Source organism: Nannobrachium achirus, assembly GCF_963921795.1.
Source record: "Nannobrachium achirus genome assembly, chromosome: 2".
Classification (NCBI taxonomy): domain Eukaryota; kingdom Metazoa; phylum Chordata; class Actinopteri; order Myctophiformes; family Myctophidae; genus Nannobrachium; species Nannobrachium achirus.
The window spans coordinates 48,272,323-48,288,442 of NC_137811.1; the positions used below are offsets into that span (position 1 = coordinate 48,272,323).

Genomic DNA, 16,120 nt, shown 5'->3' on the forward strand with positions numbered 1-16,120 from the left:
GAGAGAAAGCCTGGTCTTCGTTTACTAAACGGGCCGTTTGATCCGGTCGGGAGCGGAAGAGCTCTTACGTTTTTCTGTAGTCCAAAACGGACTACACTTGGCCGGAAACAACGACCGGAAACAGTTTCAACCCAGTTTAGCGCATGCGCAAGTAGTTAGCGCATGCGCAAGTACGGGTTAAAACTGTTTCCGGTCGTTGTTTCCGGCCAAAGTGTAGTCCGTTTTGGACTACAGAAAAACGTAGGAGCTCTTCCGCTCCCGACCGGATCAAAAGCCCGAAATTGGAAGCCAGCCCAGGCTAACACCTTATAGGAGGAACTCAGGGAAACACCTGCTGCAGACAAAGGTTCCGGCTCTCCATCTCAAGTGCACTGTAGTGAAATACTACTGATATTATTTGGCTTGTGACCAATGGAGTAACAAAAATAATAAACATACTGGACTTTAAATAATAAAGTGCAAAACCATTTTATGCCAAAATAAAAGGTTACTTCACATTTGTGAGGGTATCACACACACGCACACGCACACACACACACACACACACACACACACACACACACACACACACACTTATTCAGTTTTCAGATAAGAAGTAATGCTGTGGTTCACACCAGGAGAGATGGAGGGAGGGAGAGAGAGGGAGAGAGAGGGAGGGAGAGAGAGAGAGAGAGAGAGAGAGAGCAACAAGTGTTAAATGATTAGTCTCATGGTGGAGCGGGGGCAATGTTCATTGCTGTGTCATTACAAAAGGTAGTTTTCTTTTGCGTTGCAAGGTTTCTGTTTCTGCATGTACAAGAGATCACTGTTTATATGTTGCTGTTATTGTACTTTAACAACAAGCCATGGTTGTATCTGATACATAGAGTGCTATACTCCTGGAGTTATAGTTATACTGTACCGTATGTCTTGATCTGAGATCAATAAACACTCCTCTTATTGAGAGCCATTGGACATTTATTACAAAGTTAAGAATACAATGGATGATGGAAACAGATTATAAACATTTTTTTCAGACATGCATTAAGAACAGGAGCAGTGGAAACAGTTTATAAACACGTTTCAGTCATGTGTTAAGGAACAAGGCATTAATAGCTGTGTTAGCCAGGGAAGCGCTGTGAGCGTGAAACGTGGCATGCAGGGTCTGATACTCGTCTAAATCAAGAAACATTTGTAGCTATAGAAAAGAGCATACAGTAGATGATGTTTGTGTTTCGCAGTGCTTGTTTCTATTCATGTGCCCACATTCACTCACTGTGTGTGTGTGTGTGTGTGTGTGTGTGTGTGTGTAGGTGTGTGTGTGTGTGTGTGTGTGTGTGTGTGTGTGTGTGTGTGTGTGTGTGTGCCGTGTGTGTGTGCCGTGTGTGCTGTGCATGTGATTGGATGTGTACCGTCGTAGTAGTCTGTTTCAGTGTGCTGTGTTCCTCCTCTGTGAGATGAAGTTAAGAGGCTCTAATGGCATTTACTGCCAGGCAATCAAATAGAGCACACACACACACACACACACACACACACACACACACACACACACACACACACACACACACACACACACACACACACACACACACACACCTTGATTAGAATAGATATCATGGGTTTAGTCACGGTGTTTATACTTAGTGTGGATCAGGGACTGAACAACACCTGTCCACTGCAAAACAGACAGCAAGATGTATTGTTCAAATCTCTTGACATTTGCTTCATTGCATAATCTTCACATTTCACAATATCCTAATTATTTTCTGTTTTACGTTGTGGTATTTCGTAGCTGTAGAACAGAAACCTTGTATCTGCATAGTTCAACCTTTTGTAAATGAATGTTCTACTTCATCATACCAACTCAGTGGCCTTGTGGTTAGAGTGTCTGCTATGAGCTTACATTAATGGCAATATTATTTTGTACTCATAAGTGTCACACAAAAGTATAGATGGTCTATTTTCACAATTTTAAAATGTTTTAAAAATGATAATGAAAAACTGTTTTGGACATACTAACTGCAATTAAATGACTGAATTGACCATAACTCTATACCTGTGTGTGCTTCCAGTGTTAACATGGATGTAGCAGAGTTCCGTCGCAGGGGGAAGGAGATGGTTGACTATGTGGCCGACTATATGGAGAACATAGAACAACGGCAGGTGTACCCAGATGTAGAACCAGGCTACCTTCGTTCCTTGATCCCTGCTGAGGCACCACTGGAGCCTGAGACATATGAGGATGTTATAAAAGATGTAGAGAGAGTCATCATGCCTGGGGTCAGTTCACTCTTATTACTATTATTTTTATCGATTGAATACTTTATTAACAAATTGCAACCAGTACAGCAAGTAAAGTTACAGCAAGTAAAGTTACACAAGCAATGCTAAAACGATAACACAAAAGCCACTGAGGGCTTGTCCGGGCGGCATACTGTAGCTCAGGGGTAGAGAACCATCATTAGAGCACAAAGGGTTCCCGAAGGGTTCCCAGTTCGAATTCGGGCTCCCCCTGAGTTAATGTCGAAGAGTCCTTGAGCAAGACTCTGAACCCCTAGTTGCTCCCGGTGAGCAGGTTTCCTTTGCCATCGGTGTATGAATGTGTGTGTAAATGGGTGAATGTATTGCACAATCTATGTAAAGCGCCTTGGATAAAAGTGCACCATTTTTGTTTCCATTGTGTATTGTGTATGTATACAATTCATCATCAAGACATAGAATGCAATACAAAATCATCAACACCAGGAGCAATCAAATGTATTAACAGAAAACAGCAGGGTGTAAGTGATATTTGTTTGCTACAATTGTGTTAAATCGCTATATATTATGCCATTTAGAGGCAGATTCTAGAAACGGCTTCTAAATATGTTTTCTGAAAAATGTAACAATTTTATTCAAATAAATTTAAACAATTTACGTTGCTGTATACTGTATTCAACAACAACTCACCAAAAGGGGTTCCCGGATGGAAAGGTATAATGATAGACAGTAATCTTTGCTATTGAGTGTTTGTTCTGTAAGGGGTTACAGAATAAATTCAGTAAATACATTTTCAGGTTGGCATACCAATGTCATCCAATCAGGAGAGAGAACTCATACAGGATACAGGATAAACTAATTAAATCAGAAGTCATGGGAAAAGAAAGGAGAATACAAAATTGGAACTGTCTATAACATCATCAAATAGAAGCTTTTTGAGCGGTGGTCACAACGCTCCTATACGTGGCCGTGTGTGTGGGTCTGTCTGTCTGTCTGTCTGTCTGTTTGTCTGTCTGTCTGTCTGTCTCCATGTCCGTAGCCTGCACTCCTGCAGTAACCTTTTCTGACCACACATGTTAAGGGAGGGGCGCTGTTGCACACACACACACACACACACACACACACACACACACACACACACACACACACACACACACACACACACACACACACACACACACACACACACACACACACACACACACCACCGCTCAGTTCACACAAGTGTGATTTTTTTGTGTTTGTTTGTGTAAATACTGCAATGTAGGACTACTCAAATATTACAGTTAATGTTGCTACTAAAAGAGTCGATCAGTTGATGAAACCTTTAAGAACATATCCCATTGATCTTAAGTTCCTTAAAATACTCAAAACCTGGGACATTTTATGTGGAAAGTTGTCTCGACATTCTGATGTCCTATTCATTTGCCTCTACTTGCTACAGTAACTAAAATCAAATGCTTTAGTTTGAAAGGACATGTACAAGGCTCATACTGGATTCAAAAGCAATAAGCCACATTTTAGATTTTTTTAAAATATCTTTGACTAATATTCAGCAGGATAGGTTTAGAACAATTCTGGAACTTCCCCACTAATAAAAAGCAGGAGTAGCTTTTCTTTTACACTTCTAACACACCATTATTTTTTCCATCTCATTGTGGGCTGTTGAAAAATAAAGATTTTCCCTTTCTCAACACCTCTGTTCCATCACTAGAGTAGGAATATAGAGGGGTCGCTTTGGATGAATGTAATTGATGACTCACTGGGAAAACCATGAAAAGCATAAATGCAGGGACTAAAGAAACAGGTAGCCTCTGGCTGTTACACACACACACACACACACACACACACACACACACACACACACACACACACACACACACACACACACACACACACACACACACACACACACACACACACACACACACACACACACACACACGCACACACATGCACACACATACACACACACAAGCGTACACACACACACACACACACACACACACACACACACACACACACACACACACACACACACACACACACACACACACACACACACACACACAGATGTAATAGGATTTGACTGTGTTCTGACTGTGTTCTGTCACACAGAATGAAAGGCAGGTTTGTGAAGCCTTTGCACTAAACGAAGTAATGTTTCCTCAGGCATAATACGATGATGTGGGGCAACCGTTTCTATCCCTTTATTTACCCAGCCGAAGACCAGCAAGAAGAGAACACAATCGTCATGCACTATTAAACCAATGTCATTTACAGTAATACAGATATCATAGAGTTTAACAGAGTATTCCCTTGTTGACCACTTTGGACTTTAGCAGTTCACTGTATCTCTTTCATGTGTCATAGGAATTTAAGTGTTGTTGGAGGTGGTGAAAGAGCCATTCTCTTTCACTTACCACACCAACCTTGCCCCCTGTTACTCCAGGCTATTGAACTGGTGATGACACTCCACTTCTGTCTTGTCCACAGATGGATCTGAACAACTTAATTAGGAAATAAAAATGAAATGACACAAAAATAAATAAATATATTTACATATATTTCTATTTTTATGAAATTCAATTAAATGACATTATTTTGATATGGTGTAGTTCATTCCGGTGCAGATTTGCAAGCAACCAATCATCATACTAAGCATGAAAACCACCTATTATAAAACAGTTAGTTATGGTCCTTGATTATGTGATTATGATTGGCTGAGCTGCGTTCCAAGAGTTGTAAAATGCTCTGTAAACACACCCGTGACCGCTTGATCTCAGATTACAGCAACTAACAAAAAAATGTCTAAAAATGCCTCATTAATTTTGATTTACAAAAACTGTTTCTCAAAAGAAGAAAAAAAAATACGATTTGTTTCACATTTAGGTTGCAGAGGTTGAGTTTTTGTTATTATTATTTTCTCCCTACAATTTTCAGGATAGCAGTCCATCTGAATGTAAATTATGCATAACAATCACCTTGTTTCTGCAGCTACAGTAGTTGGGGACCACTTGGCTCGGCCGTAACTTGCTCCTCTAAGGGTTCTAACTCTCTTAGAGCTGCATGTTGCGTGCCAGACTGGTGAGCATAACGATCTGGGTTCTATCCCAGCTCAGGGTGCTGCGTTATTTGCTACAGTATATATAATTATACAATAATTTATGTTGTTCTTTGGATATTTGTCAATGTATACACAGCATGTGAAATTTGCTCTATGCGATTATTTTAGGAGTAGTGGACACTATTAATACAGCACCAGGGGAACAGTTAGGGGTTAAGTGTCTTGCTCAGGTACATGTTGACACATAGGCTGAGCGGGAGGGTGAACCGGTGACCCTCCGACTCCCAGGCAGCCTCTAACCACTCAGCTACTGCCACCCCAACCAAAGCATTTAAATGGTCATTAATTGTACTTTCAATTGTTTTTCTAGATCACCCACTGGCACAGCCCATACTTCTATGCCTACTTTCCAGCAGCCTCCTCTTTCCCTGCCATGTTGGCGGACATGCTTTGTGGAGCTATTGGCTGCATTGGATTTTCCTGGGTAACAAACATTACTTTTATTCTATTACTTCAGTTTATTTCTGTATATAGGTATTTTAAATTAAGATTCAGGTGAAAATATTTAAAGGGTTCATAGTCAAAAATAATAAACGTGAATTTCGTGAAATGACTCGCCACTGCAGAGCGCAGATCTCTGCCAGGCCAGATCTCTGCCATGCCCAAATATGGAGTTACACATTGCTCCAGACTGACGTGATATTGATGACAGTCAAAAGTTCTGATCCCTTCAGAACCACACCATAAAAAGCTCTTTGACATTCTTGTTACACGACTCCCGAGATTTCCTAGCCCAAGGATACAACAAGTTTTCCAAAACGGTATTCATTAACTGTAAAATACATTAATAAATATAATTTCTGATGAAATAGGGACTTACTGTTTTATATTTTATCTGTCTTATTGCCTATTTATTTAATGTGTGATAACCTGTTTTCATTATTTTTGTTAAATACTTGATTTAACAACTTGAAACACAGCATGCCTATTCTGGGGAAAACATTCGCCATAGCAGATCTGCAAGCTGTAGATATTTTTGGCGAACAGATTTGGAGAAGACTGTAAAAATAACGTTTTTGAAAAACTGTGTCAAAGTACAGTTGTAACCCAAATCGTCTTTTACGGCTATAGAGGGTTTTACCTACAGTAAGTGGTTAATCTGGGAGGTCATTAAATTCATGTAATTGGTTCATAATTATGTTTAGGCTGCCAGTCCGGCCTGTACAGAGCTGGAGACTGTGATGTTGGACTGGCTTGGGAAAATGCTCCAACTACCTGAGGCCTTCATTGCTGGAACCCATGGACAAGGTGGAGGTGTCATTCAGGTAAGTGTCTCTGTGTAAGTTAGCACTTGAGGACATCAAAGTAATCCTAAACTAGGTTAATATTACACAGAAAAAGACATTATTCACTGGCCTTTCAATTTCTGTTTTATTTTGTACAAGCATGTGCATGTTTAACACACAATATGACACACATGTGCTAGTATTCAAGATACCCATCCACCCATGTGCACATAATACCTTCCTGATCTGCACAATATGCCAGCCAACCAGAGCCTTCACAGACTGCTGGGATGGCTACCTTGTTTATGCGGAAACATAATTGACTGCTGCCAAACCTATATTCAGCAACAATTTGTATTTTATTGATTTGTCCTTTCTCTCCCCGGTTCATAGTGCTAGATGAAATGGCAGGAAATAGCTTTTTAATATGTCATCCATTGACAGGATGGCTGGGATCGTTTTGTGGTGCAAAAATCAAATTGTTAGTTTAGCCTTCCATTGACACAAACATAATAGCAGCTGAGAATGTTTTTGCGTGCGTGCGTGCGTGCGTGCGTGCGTGCGTGCGTGTGTGCAGGGGCGGCAAGTGGCAAAGCATGAGAGCGCACACTGATGACAGATCATGTCATGCACCTCTATTGTCACCACCTGAGTTGTGTTTGTGTGTCTTCCGTCTCTGTGTTGATGTGTGGATGGAGGTGCACACACACACACACACGCACGCACGCACGCACGCACGCGCGCGCGTGAGTGCGTGTGTGTGTGTGTGTTAGATGTGCAGCTTTTGTCTTGCTCCTGCTCTTTTTAAGTGCATCTCACTATGGCAACAAATGGTTCTCCTCTTAACAGAATGGATAATATGAGGGTTGTGACAGTGCTTTGCCAGCCTGTCATTATAGAGCATCTGCCTACAGTGCACTGAAGTAGGGCTGCAAGCCTGCATGCAACAGTTACCGTCCTTGAAGTATGAAACTAATTGATTTAATCCATTTTTATAAAGTTCTTGACTAATAATAATCAATCCCCATTTTGAGCATCACCATGTCATTAAAGGCACATTTTTCTTTCTCTTGTTTATACTGAAAATAGACTTTATAGTGAGCTTATGGTCTGCCATTTTCTCTACTACTTGTGTGACAAAATATAAAATAATCTTTAAGTAGTAATTTGATTTGTTGCTATATAAAACATAACTGTGTAATAAAAAAAGGAATTATAAAGAATAATTATTAAGAAAATATTAGATAGGTGCATGCCTACACTGGATCCAAACAAGAGGATCTTTTCATTAAGGACCTTATCGGCTTTCATTTCTGAACTCTATAATAGACTTAGACATTTAATGACTACAGTGATAAATAAAATATGACAAATCATGTTAAATGTGTGTAATATTTTTTGGAATTTAAATACCGGTATTCAGATACTCCACTTCTTTACTCCATGCAAATCATCCAGTTGTAAATTACTGAAGCACTTCTAAGTTTCACCAACGTTTGCCCCTTTTCTGGGTCAAACATTTAGAGAAAATAGGCGATTTTCAAGCTTAAAATGCCTCATGTTGCGACGCGTTGTTGTAAGCTTGTAGATCGCCTATTTTTGACAAAAAGATTTGGTGTAGAGGGAAATACTAGCAGACCTAGTATAGAGCCCTGGTGGGCACCAGAAAACGAATTATATAGGGCTTAAGTGTGGAAAGTTCCAAACATTTTTCTGGTAACAAATAATACAATACTGTATATAGCCTACAGTAGTAGTACTGTGGTATACAGTAATATGCCATATTATCTATACAAATGTTTGATAAATAATTGGCTCTGAGCCCATTAATCACTACAAAGAAGACAGAGGCAGGTTGGAGGCTTATTTATTGTAGTTGTCTAATATACAGTATGTCGATCACTTTGCATGGCTGACTTGCTTTGTTAGGAACGTGGACAGGAAGTATACTTGAGTTGACCATAAAGCCAGAGGTCTTTGACTGTTTACATAGATTGATTTGGTCCATTGCCACTGAGCCACCACCACCCTTCAATCTAAATGTTTTGATATGACTTGATTGACCCAACAGCTCAGAAGTCATACTTGTTGTGATATAATCAACAGTTAGTGTATTGACGGTCTGGTGAAGAATTCAAGCTTATTGATTGACTTTTTGTTTTAATTCCCCCTGAAGCCTTGACGTCATGCCCAGTGTGTGCTGTCATGTGATATTAGCTTTGTTGTACGATGACTCATCGTAGTACCCAAACATAATTTCGTCCTGATTATGTGCTTTCTTCAGTGAATAGACAGGCTTTCTGTTAGGATCAAAGGCAATTTGCAAGAGAATAAAAGGCTGATATTTTAATGGGCAATGAGGATACTCTGGCCTCTCTTTCACAGTCTGTGATGTGTGCACATCTTCTTGTGTCCATGCATAATAATAGATTCACCGATTTTATGTACAGTATCTGTTCGCGCGCGCGTGCGTGCGTGCGTGCGTGCGTGTGTGCGCGCGCAGGGGGATCTCTGTTTTGGTTCACCAGATTGTCTCTTTGATTATAAAAAATATATACATACATGCTACAGGTATGTATTGTAAACAGACGTGTTTAGAAATACAATCAGTAGCCTACAGTAGATATAATTGAATGTGGTATAATCATAAACTAATGGAAGGACATTTTAATAACTAACAGATAACATTTTACGCCATGGATCCCTAATAACTAACAAAGTATTTGACTGATTGCTTTATAGTTTTTGCTGTACTTTATACTGTACATTCAAGTGTATTTTGCTAAAATATTTCTCTCCTGGGACCAAGGGAAGAGCAAAACGTACGATGTCACCCTGATTAGCATGAAAACTGTCTCATGTGATCATTCTATAACTTCATTTTGTCATTCATAATCATAATCAAACTCATTTTACCCGCAGGGCACGGCCAGTGAAGCAACCCTGGTGGCTCTGCTAGCTGCTCGCTGTAAAGCAGTCCGACGAGTCCAGACCTCTGAACCACAACGCACTGAGGCTCACATCATCTCCAAACTGGTTGCCTATACCTCTGACCAAGTAAGAGCTAAAGCACATAGCAAAGAAACATCTCTACATTCATGCAAATTGTCATTCACCTGACCCCACTTTACAAGCATTCACTGTAGGTGGTGGAACAACAGTGCAGCCGCATTCTTTCAAGAATGTACTGTAAACAGGTGGTTACTAGTGAAAGAGCAATCAGGTAATTTAGAGTGACAGCAGGCCTACTGTAGACCTTATCAGGTTTAATACAAGACTATAGCAACGTTTGGGAGTTGCCTCAGGGAGATGCAGACCTTTACAAGGACAGCAGCCAGTTGATTCTCTCCTCCCAGTTGAAGAACAATGCACTTTCTTCCATTTTCCTGTTTGACAAAGATATGCTTCTTCGTTGTGCTTTTACAGTTTATCTCTGGCTTGAAATAACATGTATAATTTGCTCATTTGTTACTCTGGCTGTTGTGTATGTCCAAAACACTCAATGTATAATGTTTATGAAAACATTGCAATAAAGCTGCTGCTCTTACTCTCCAGTCTCATTCATCAGTGGAGCGCGCTGGTCTGATAGCCGGTGTTATGATGAAGAAAATCCCAACAGACGACACCTACGCTGTCAAAGGAGAGACGTTAAAAAGGATGGTGGAGGAGGACAAGGCAGCGGGACTCATCCCATTTTATGTAGGAAAACGCATATATTTACACTTAGCCTACAGAAATATATCGTCTCTGTCGGGTGAAAACCCTGTATGTCCAAAACCGTTCGTTTTGCATTCATCATTTTAAAAATGACTTAAACTAGTGAAAACAGCCGATCTACAAGCACACAACGCCTCGCGCCGCGAGGCGTTGTGTGCTTGTAGATCGGCTGTTTTCACTACTTTTGTGCGACCGCCTTGTATGATGAAGCAGGGCTGTACTTTACGAAAGAACGTACACATTTGAAACTTGGAGATCCGAGGTTTCCGCTCGACAACGACGATATACAATATATGTACATGGACAAAGGCACACATATATGGCATTAACAAACAGGTTAATAAATATCTCACACACACACACACACACACACGCACACGCACACGCACACACGCACGCACACACACACACACACACACACACACACACACACACACACACACACACCATCATGTTTTCTCCACTACATGTCCACATAGTGTCTTATTCACCATCACCACTTTAAAATGCAGCATTTTAGTCCTAAGAACTCCATCAGATATGTTACAGTCACATCATTTAGATTGTCACCTGCTGTACCCTGTATTTACATGACATTATTGCATTGTATTATCGAGTGGAAAGCTCACTGGAGATACCTGATATCAAATAACCTTAGTTGCACTTACGTACAGTACGTATACTGTATAGTGTACCGTGCAATCACATACATCAGTGGTTCACAAACTTTTTAGCCCAAGAAACAAAGGGAAAATGTAATGTCTCCATGGGAGCTAAACTAGCAAAAATAGGAAATCTGCTATTTTCACTACTTTTATTTAATTTTATTTTTTTAACACAATTATTATTAAGTGTGCCTGCCATGCAATGGCAAAACACTTATTGTAATCCGCCATACTTAATTAATTAATTAATTAATAATGATCCCACAAATTTGGTGCGCTAATAACTGCCGCACAATTTACGCCAATATATACATCAAAACGTGCGGCTCGGCCGGGAATGGTGTGCTATTACTTTTCTAAGAGAAAAGTTGTATCGTTTAATTGATATTAATTTATCAGTGAATTAATTTTACCCATTGACTTATAATGGGAATCGCAAAAACTCACATTCAATATTTTTTTTCTCGCAAACCATAGGGGCTACAGTTTCAAAACTTGGAGAGGAGATTTATAATGATATCAAGGATTAAATAAAAAATAATTTCGTCAGTTAGCCTCATGGTGGCGCTATAACAGTCTACTTTACCTTTCGGCCTGTAACTCTTGAACCGTGGGTCAAATTAAAATTCCCTTTTCCCTGGATTCCTTGGGTCATGACGCATCTCCTCATATAGGCCACGCCCATTTGCGTCAGGATAGATTTTCCGCCATTTTGAATTTTCTTCAAAACACACTTTTTGCTCCTTTTCCTACATATTTTCTCCAAATGTCACAAAAATCGATTCACACGATCTATGGACTCATGCGATAAACATATTTAAACGATATTTTGATAGTCCATACCGTTCTTCCGTAACAGGGTTCCAAAGTTAGCGGGAGGAGCCCGTTTTGTAAGAAGTAGCCATAAATCACAAACGAAACATCCAGTCAACACCAAATTTTAACCACAAGTGGGGGGCGCTATACTGAACATATACCCAAAAGCATTTCCACTTCGACCCATAGGGGGCATCACAAACGTGCAAAACGTAACCGTTTCATGCCAAAACGCGTTTTTCAGGGGGAACGACCCTCTCAAAACGAAACACAAACGATCTCGGGAGCGACGGGACAACGTAATCGCCTTGCGGAACTTGTGGGAGGAGCCTATTTCTTAAAAACAAGAAACCATATTGCTAATGCTAACACATGCTAATGCTAACAAATGCTAATGCTAACAAAGATGCTAATGTTAACACATACAAGGTTGCACACACTTAGCGAGCTGCAGGCACACTTAAAATTTCTTCGAAATTTTCTTTTCTAGTTATTATTTAGAATTCAATCTTTTGTCATGGACCCATACAAATCGGTCCATGACACAAAAATGGGTGCCGACCAACTGTTTGGGAAACACTGACTGACACACATCACCTGTCTCTGTTCAACACAATGACCCCCCTGCCCTCAGGTGGCTGGTGAAGCTGAGCATATAGCCTGAGGAGGATCTTGTGTGAAAGGCTGTTATTTGTAGCAGCCTAGCTCCTGTCAAGCCTAATGAGAGTGTATCTGGTTAGAGACAATAGTCCCTGTCACACCTGGACCCACAGATCACTATCAGTGAGCGATCCCTGCAATAACGAGCACTATAGTCAAGGAGGCTTACAGTGGTCAGGATACATATATCTGGATCATCTGGGTTTATCTGAATGGTTACCTGTGGCTGTGTGCTAATGAGAAAGGAACAGGTGCTTTGTGTATAAGCTGTGCATTTGTCATTGGGTGTAAAAAAAGATTTTTTTATTTTAATATTCCTATGCAGACCAACAATTTCTGCTGCACATATGTTCTTGTGATTGTATAAATAGAGGTTTTTGCTATATGTATCTAGACTAGATAACATAAACTAGAAAAGATAACTGTATTCAAAACCATCTGTTAGGCAAAAGACCTTTTTTTTTTTACATGGGTGATAATGGATTTTGTGATTTGTATGTTTGTATCTTTCAGTTCTGTGCAACTCTCGGCACAACTCCATCATGTGCTTTTGATCACATCACTGAACTTGGGCCCATATGTGAGTCGAATTTACAGAAATGTACCTATTGACAGAATGACAATATGTGAAAACGTTGTAATAATACAATATGAAATATTGTGCCAATGTCTGCTTCTGTGCTCCAGGTACTGTACAGTATTCCAAGGGACATTGTACTATTATTCCTGAACTGGGTTGTCCTTATCTATTCCAGGTAATTCTGAGAAAATCTGGATGCATATCGATGCAGCATACGCTGGGAGTGCATTCATCTGTCCTGAATTCAGACCTTTACTGAACGGTATTGAGGTGAGAAAATGCAGAAATCATTCTAGAGAAAGAAAGTAGGCTACATACAGTAATAGTACATACATTTAGTGATCCACTCAAATGTTCAAGATCTTGAAATTTTACTTTAATACTTTTAAAGAGTGTTTAGTTAAAATAGATACTGTATGTTGGTGCTGAATTCTGTTAAAAAACAAAATGAATTGCATTAGCTGTTTCATTTATGTTTGCTAAAGGTGTATTATTAATTTGAAGTGTGCAAGAGTGAGTAATAGGCCAAAGATTCTGTGGGACTATCTATGTGGCTTTTGATGTTGCTGTGGTGGTTTTGTCTCCTCATAGCTGAACGCTGTGCAGAGAAACAGAGATAAGGACACAGTCATTTCCTGAGGCAGCATCAGAGACCTTTAGATAAAACCATGCTGCTTTTCCTCGGCAAAGAAATACCACAGTTTATTAGACACACAAGTTCAAACCCCGTTGGAAAGAGGTAGAGCGTAAAGGAGAGAGGAAGAGAGCTAGATAGAAAGAGGATGAGAGTAGGGGACAGAAAGTGGTAGAGAGACACACTGTATGTTATCTCTCTCTCTCTCTCTCTCTCTCTCCCCTATAATATTAATATAACACACATTATACACACATTAAACATTATGCATACTGTTGGTCTATAAACTCAAATGTCTCCAAAATCCAAACAGTAAACACAGAACAACTTTTCTGGAATGGGGGGCTGCCCTTTGAATCAGTCAGCATGGCAACTGTCTACCAGAAATCTGTCTTGTATTGTCTCCCATTGCTGCTGCCTTTTTATTGCGTTTGCGCACGCAGATGGAAAAAAGGATATTAGAAAAATGATAGTGAACAAACAGATTAGAACGTAGATTTGTCTCTCTTTGATGAGCCATTCCTGGAAAAGGTTATTTTGAATATTCCCTGTGTATTAATGGAAAGACTATTTTACAATTCAAATGAATAGATAATGCTGTTATGAAAAATACTGTCTCTCTGGTGGACATAAAGATAACAGAGTTAAATTAATCCAAACAAATTGGGCCACAGATTTTTCATACCAATACTTATACACCAGCACTATTAAACAAAACCAACTGTAACATAATTGCTGAACCTGTCCTGTGCATACTGTAGATGGATATTGTGTGCACCTTGCTCTTAATCTTGGGTGCTGTGTGTTAGTTAATATAGTTATTGTGTAGTTATCTTATAATTGTCTGAGGTACAAAATTAATTTCTGAAAGGACGATATTATGAATCAATCAATAAACAAATCAATAAACAAAATACTCAAACAGAAATATACTGGTCAGGTCTATTGTGTCTATTAGGTGTTCACCATTCTATAAATACAATTCCCTAAAAAAATTCTCTGGTTCACCTTATTATAGCGTGTAACAAACTACTTTTGTGGAATCAGTAACTTATCAGTTTATTTGCTTGTGTTCTCTTCTTATTTATCATTAAATAACTCTTACTAGTTATTCTAATAAGGAAATTAATCGGAAAAAATAACTTTATAACTCATTGGTTGCTTTGTTTTGTTTTCAAAGTTTGCAGATTCTTTCAACTTCAACGCCAGCAAATGGCTTTTAGTCAACTTTGACTGCTCAGCTATGTGGTAAGTTGACCACCTATCATACAGTAAGCATGAAAATGTCTGGTTCTCTTTCAAAATAAACTCTGTATACCTACCTGCCTATATGTCTATCAGATTATTCTTAAAGTTATACCATGTAACTTTTTGGAGCTGTGTGAAGCACAGGCTCCCTATACGTGGCCGTGTGGGTCTGTCTGTCTGTGTGTCTGTCTGTGTGTCTGTCTGTGTGTCTGTATGTAGCCTGAACTTCCTAAACTTCGGCACGCTACTAGTCCCACAGTTTTGCCACCACACACTCGCGCCATATGTCAAATCGACCGGCTTACTCGGGAATAGTGGGCTAGTAACTTGCTAAGAGAAAGGTTCAATAGTTTAATTGCTATTAATTTATTAGTGAATTAATTTTCCCCATTGACTTATAATGGGAATCGCAAAAACTCACATTCAATTATTTGTCTCTCGCAAACCATAGGGGCTAGAGTTTCAAGACTTGGAGAGGAGGTTCATAATGATTTCAAGGATTAAATAAAAAATAATTGTGTCATTTGGCCGCATGGTGGCGCCATAACACCCCACTTTACGTTTTGGCCTGTAACTCTTGAACCGTAGGTCGGAAAATTAAAAATATTTTTTCCCTGGATTCCTTGGGTCATGACGCATCTCCCCATATAGGCCACGCCCATTTGCGCCATGATAGATTTTCCGCCATCTTGAATTTTCTCCAAAACACACTTTTTGCTCCTTTTCCTACATATTTTCTTCAAATGTCACAAAAATCGGTACACATGATCCACACACACACACACACACACACACACACACACACAGCTCCACTTCACACGGGTGTGATTTTTTTATAAAACAAATCTTAAAATTGTCCTAACTGTTAAATCGCTAAAGTTTTAGAACCCCCACTCCGTTATTTTCAGCTTCTAAAGCCTTCTCTTTATATGTTTTCTATGAGCCGTGAGGGGGGGAGAATTTCGCGGCAAAATTGCGTCATCACACTACCGGCCAATCACAGCAAGGGTTATACACTGCCGGCCAATCACAGCGCATCTTGGAGTGGGGTCGCTAGGGCGGCCATATTTGTAGTCTCCCGTGTGTTTCTATACTCGGGTGCACGGTAAGCATGGGTGAAGGAGTGTATTTCCGGAATGGCTGAACGCACAGCAACCAGGGACCCCTCAAAAGATAGATCTCGGCGAGGTGGAGGCAGACGCGGGGGTG

The 16,120-nt window shown here is 39.9% G+C and overlaps 1 protein-coding gene across 1 annotated transcript in view; it reads left to right on the forward strand.

The window, feature by feature from the left end:
• Positions 1-2,058: 2,058 nt before the first annotated feature.
• LOC308305058 (aromatic-L-amino-acid decarboxylase-like) overlaps positions 2,059-16,120 on the forward strand; it is a gene marked incomplete at its 5' end in the record, with an annotated part of 53,701 nt that continues 39,639 nt past the window's right edge. The window contains 8 exons of the mRNA XM_080749706.1: positions 2,059-2,259; positions 5,676-5,789; positions 6,511-6,630; positions 9,514-9,648; positions 10,147-10,290; positions 12,963-13,029; positions 13,205-13,299; positions 14,844-14,911. Coding sequence (XP_080605832.1) covers positions 2,059-2,259; positions 5,676-5,789; positions 6,511-6,630; positions 9,514-9,648; positions 10,147-10,290; positions 12,963-13,029; positions 13,205-13,299; positions 14,844-14,911 — 944 coding nt within the window. The remainder of the gene's footprint in view (positions 2,260-5,675; positions 5,790-6,510; positions 6,631-9,513; positions 9,649-10,146; positions 10,291-12,962; positions 13,030-13,204; positions 13,300-14,843; positions 14,912-16,120) is intronic.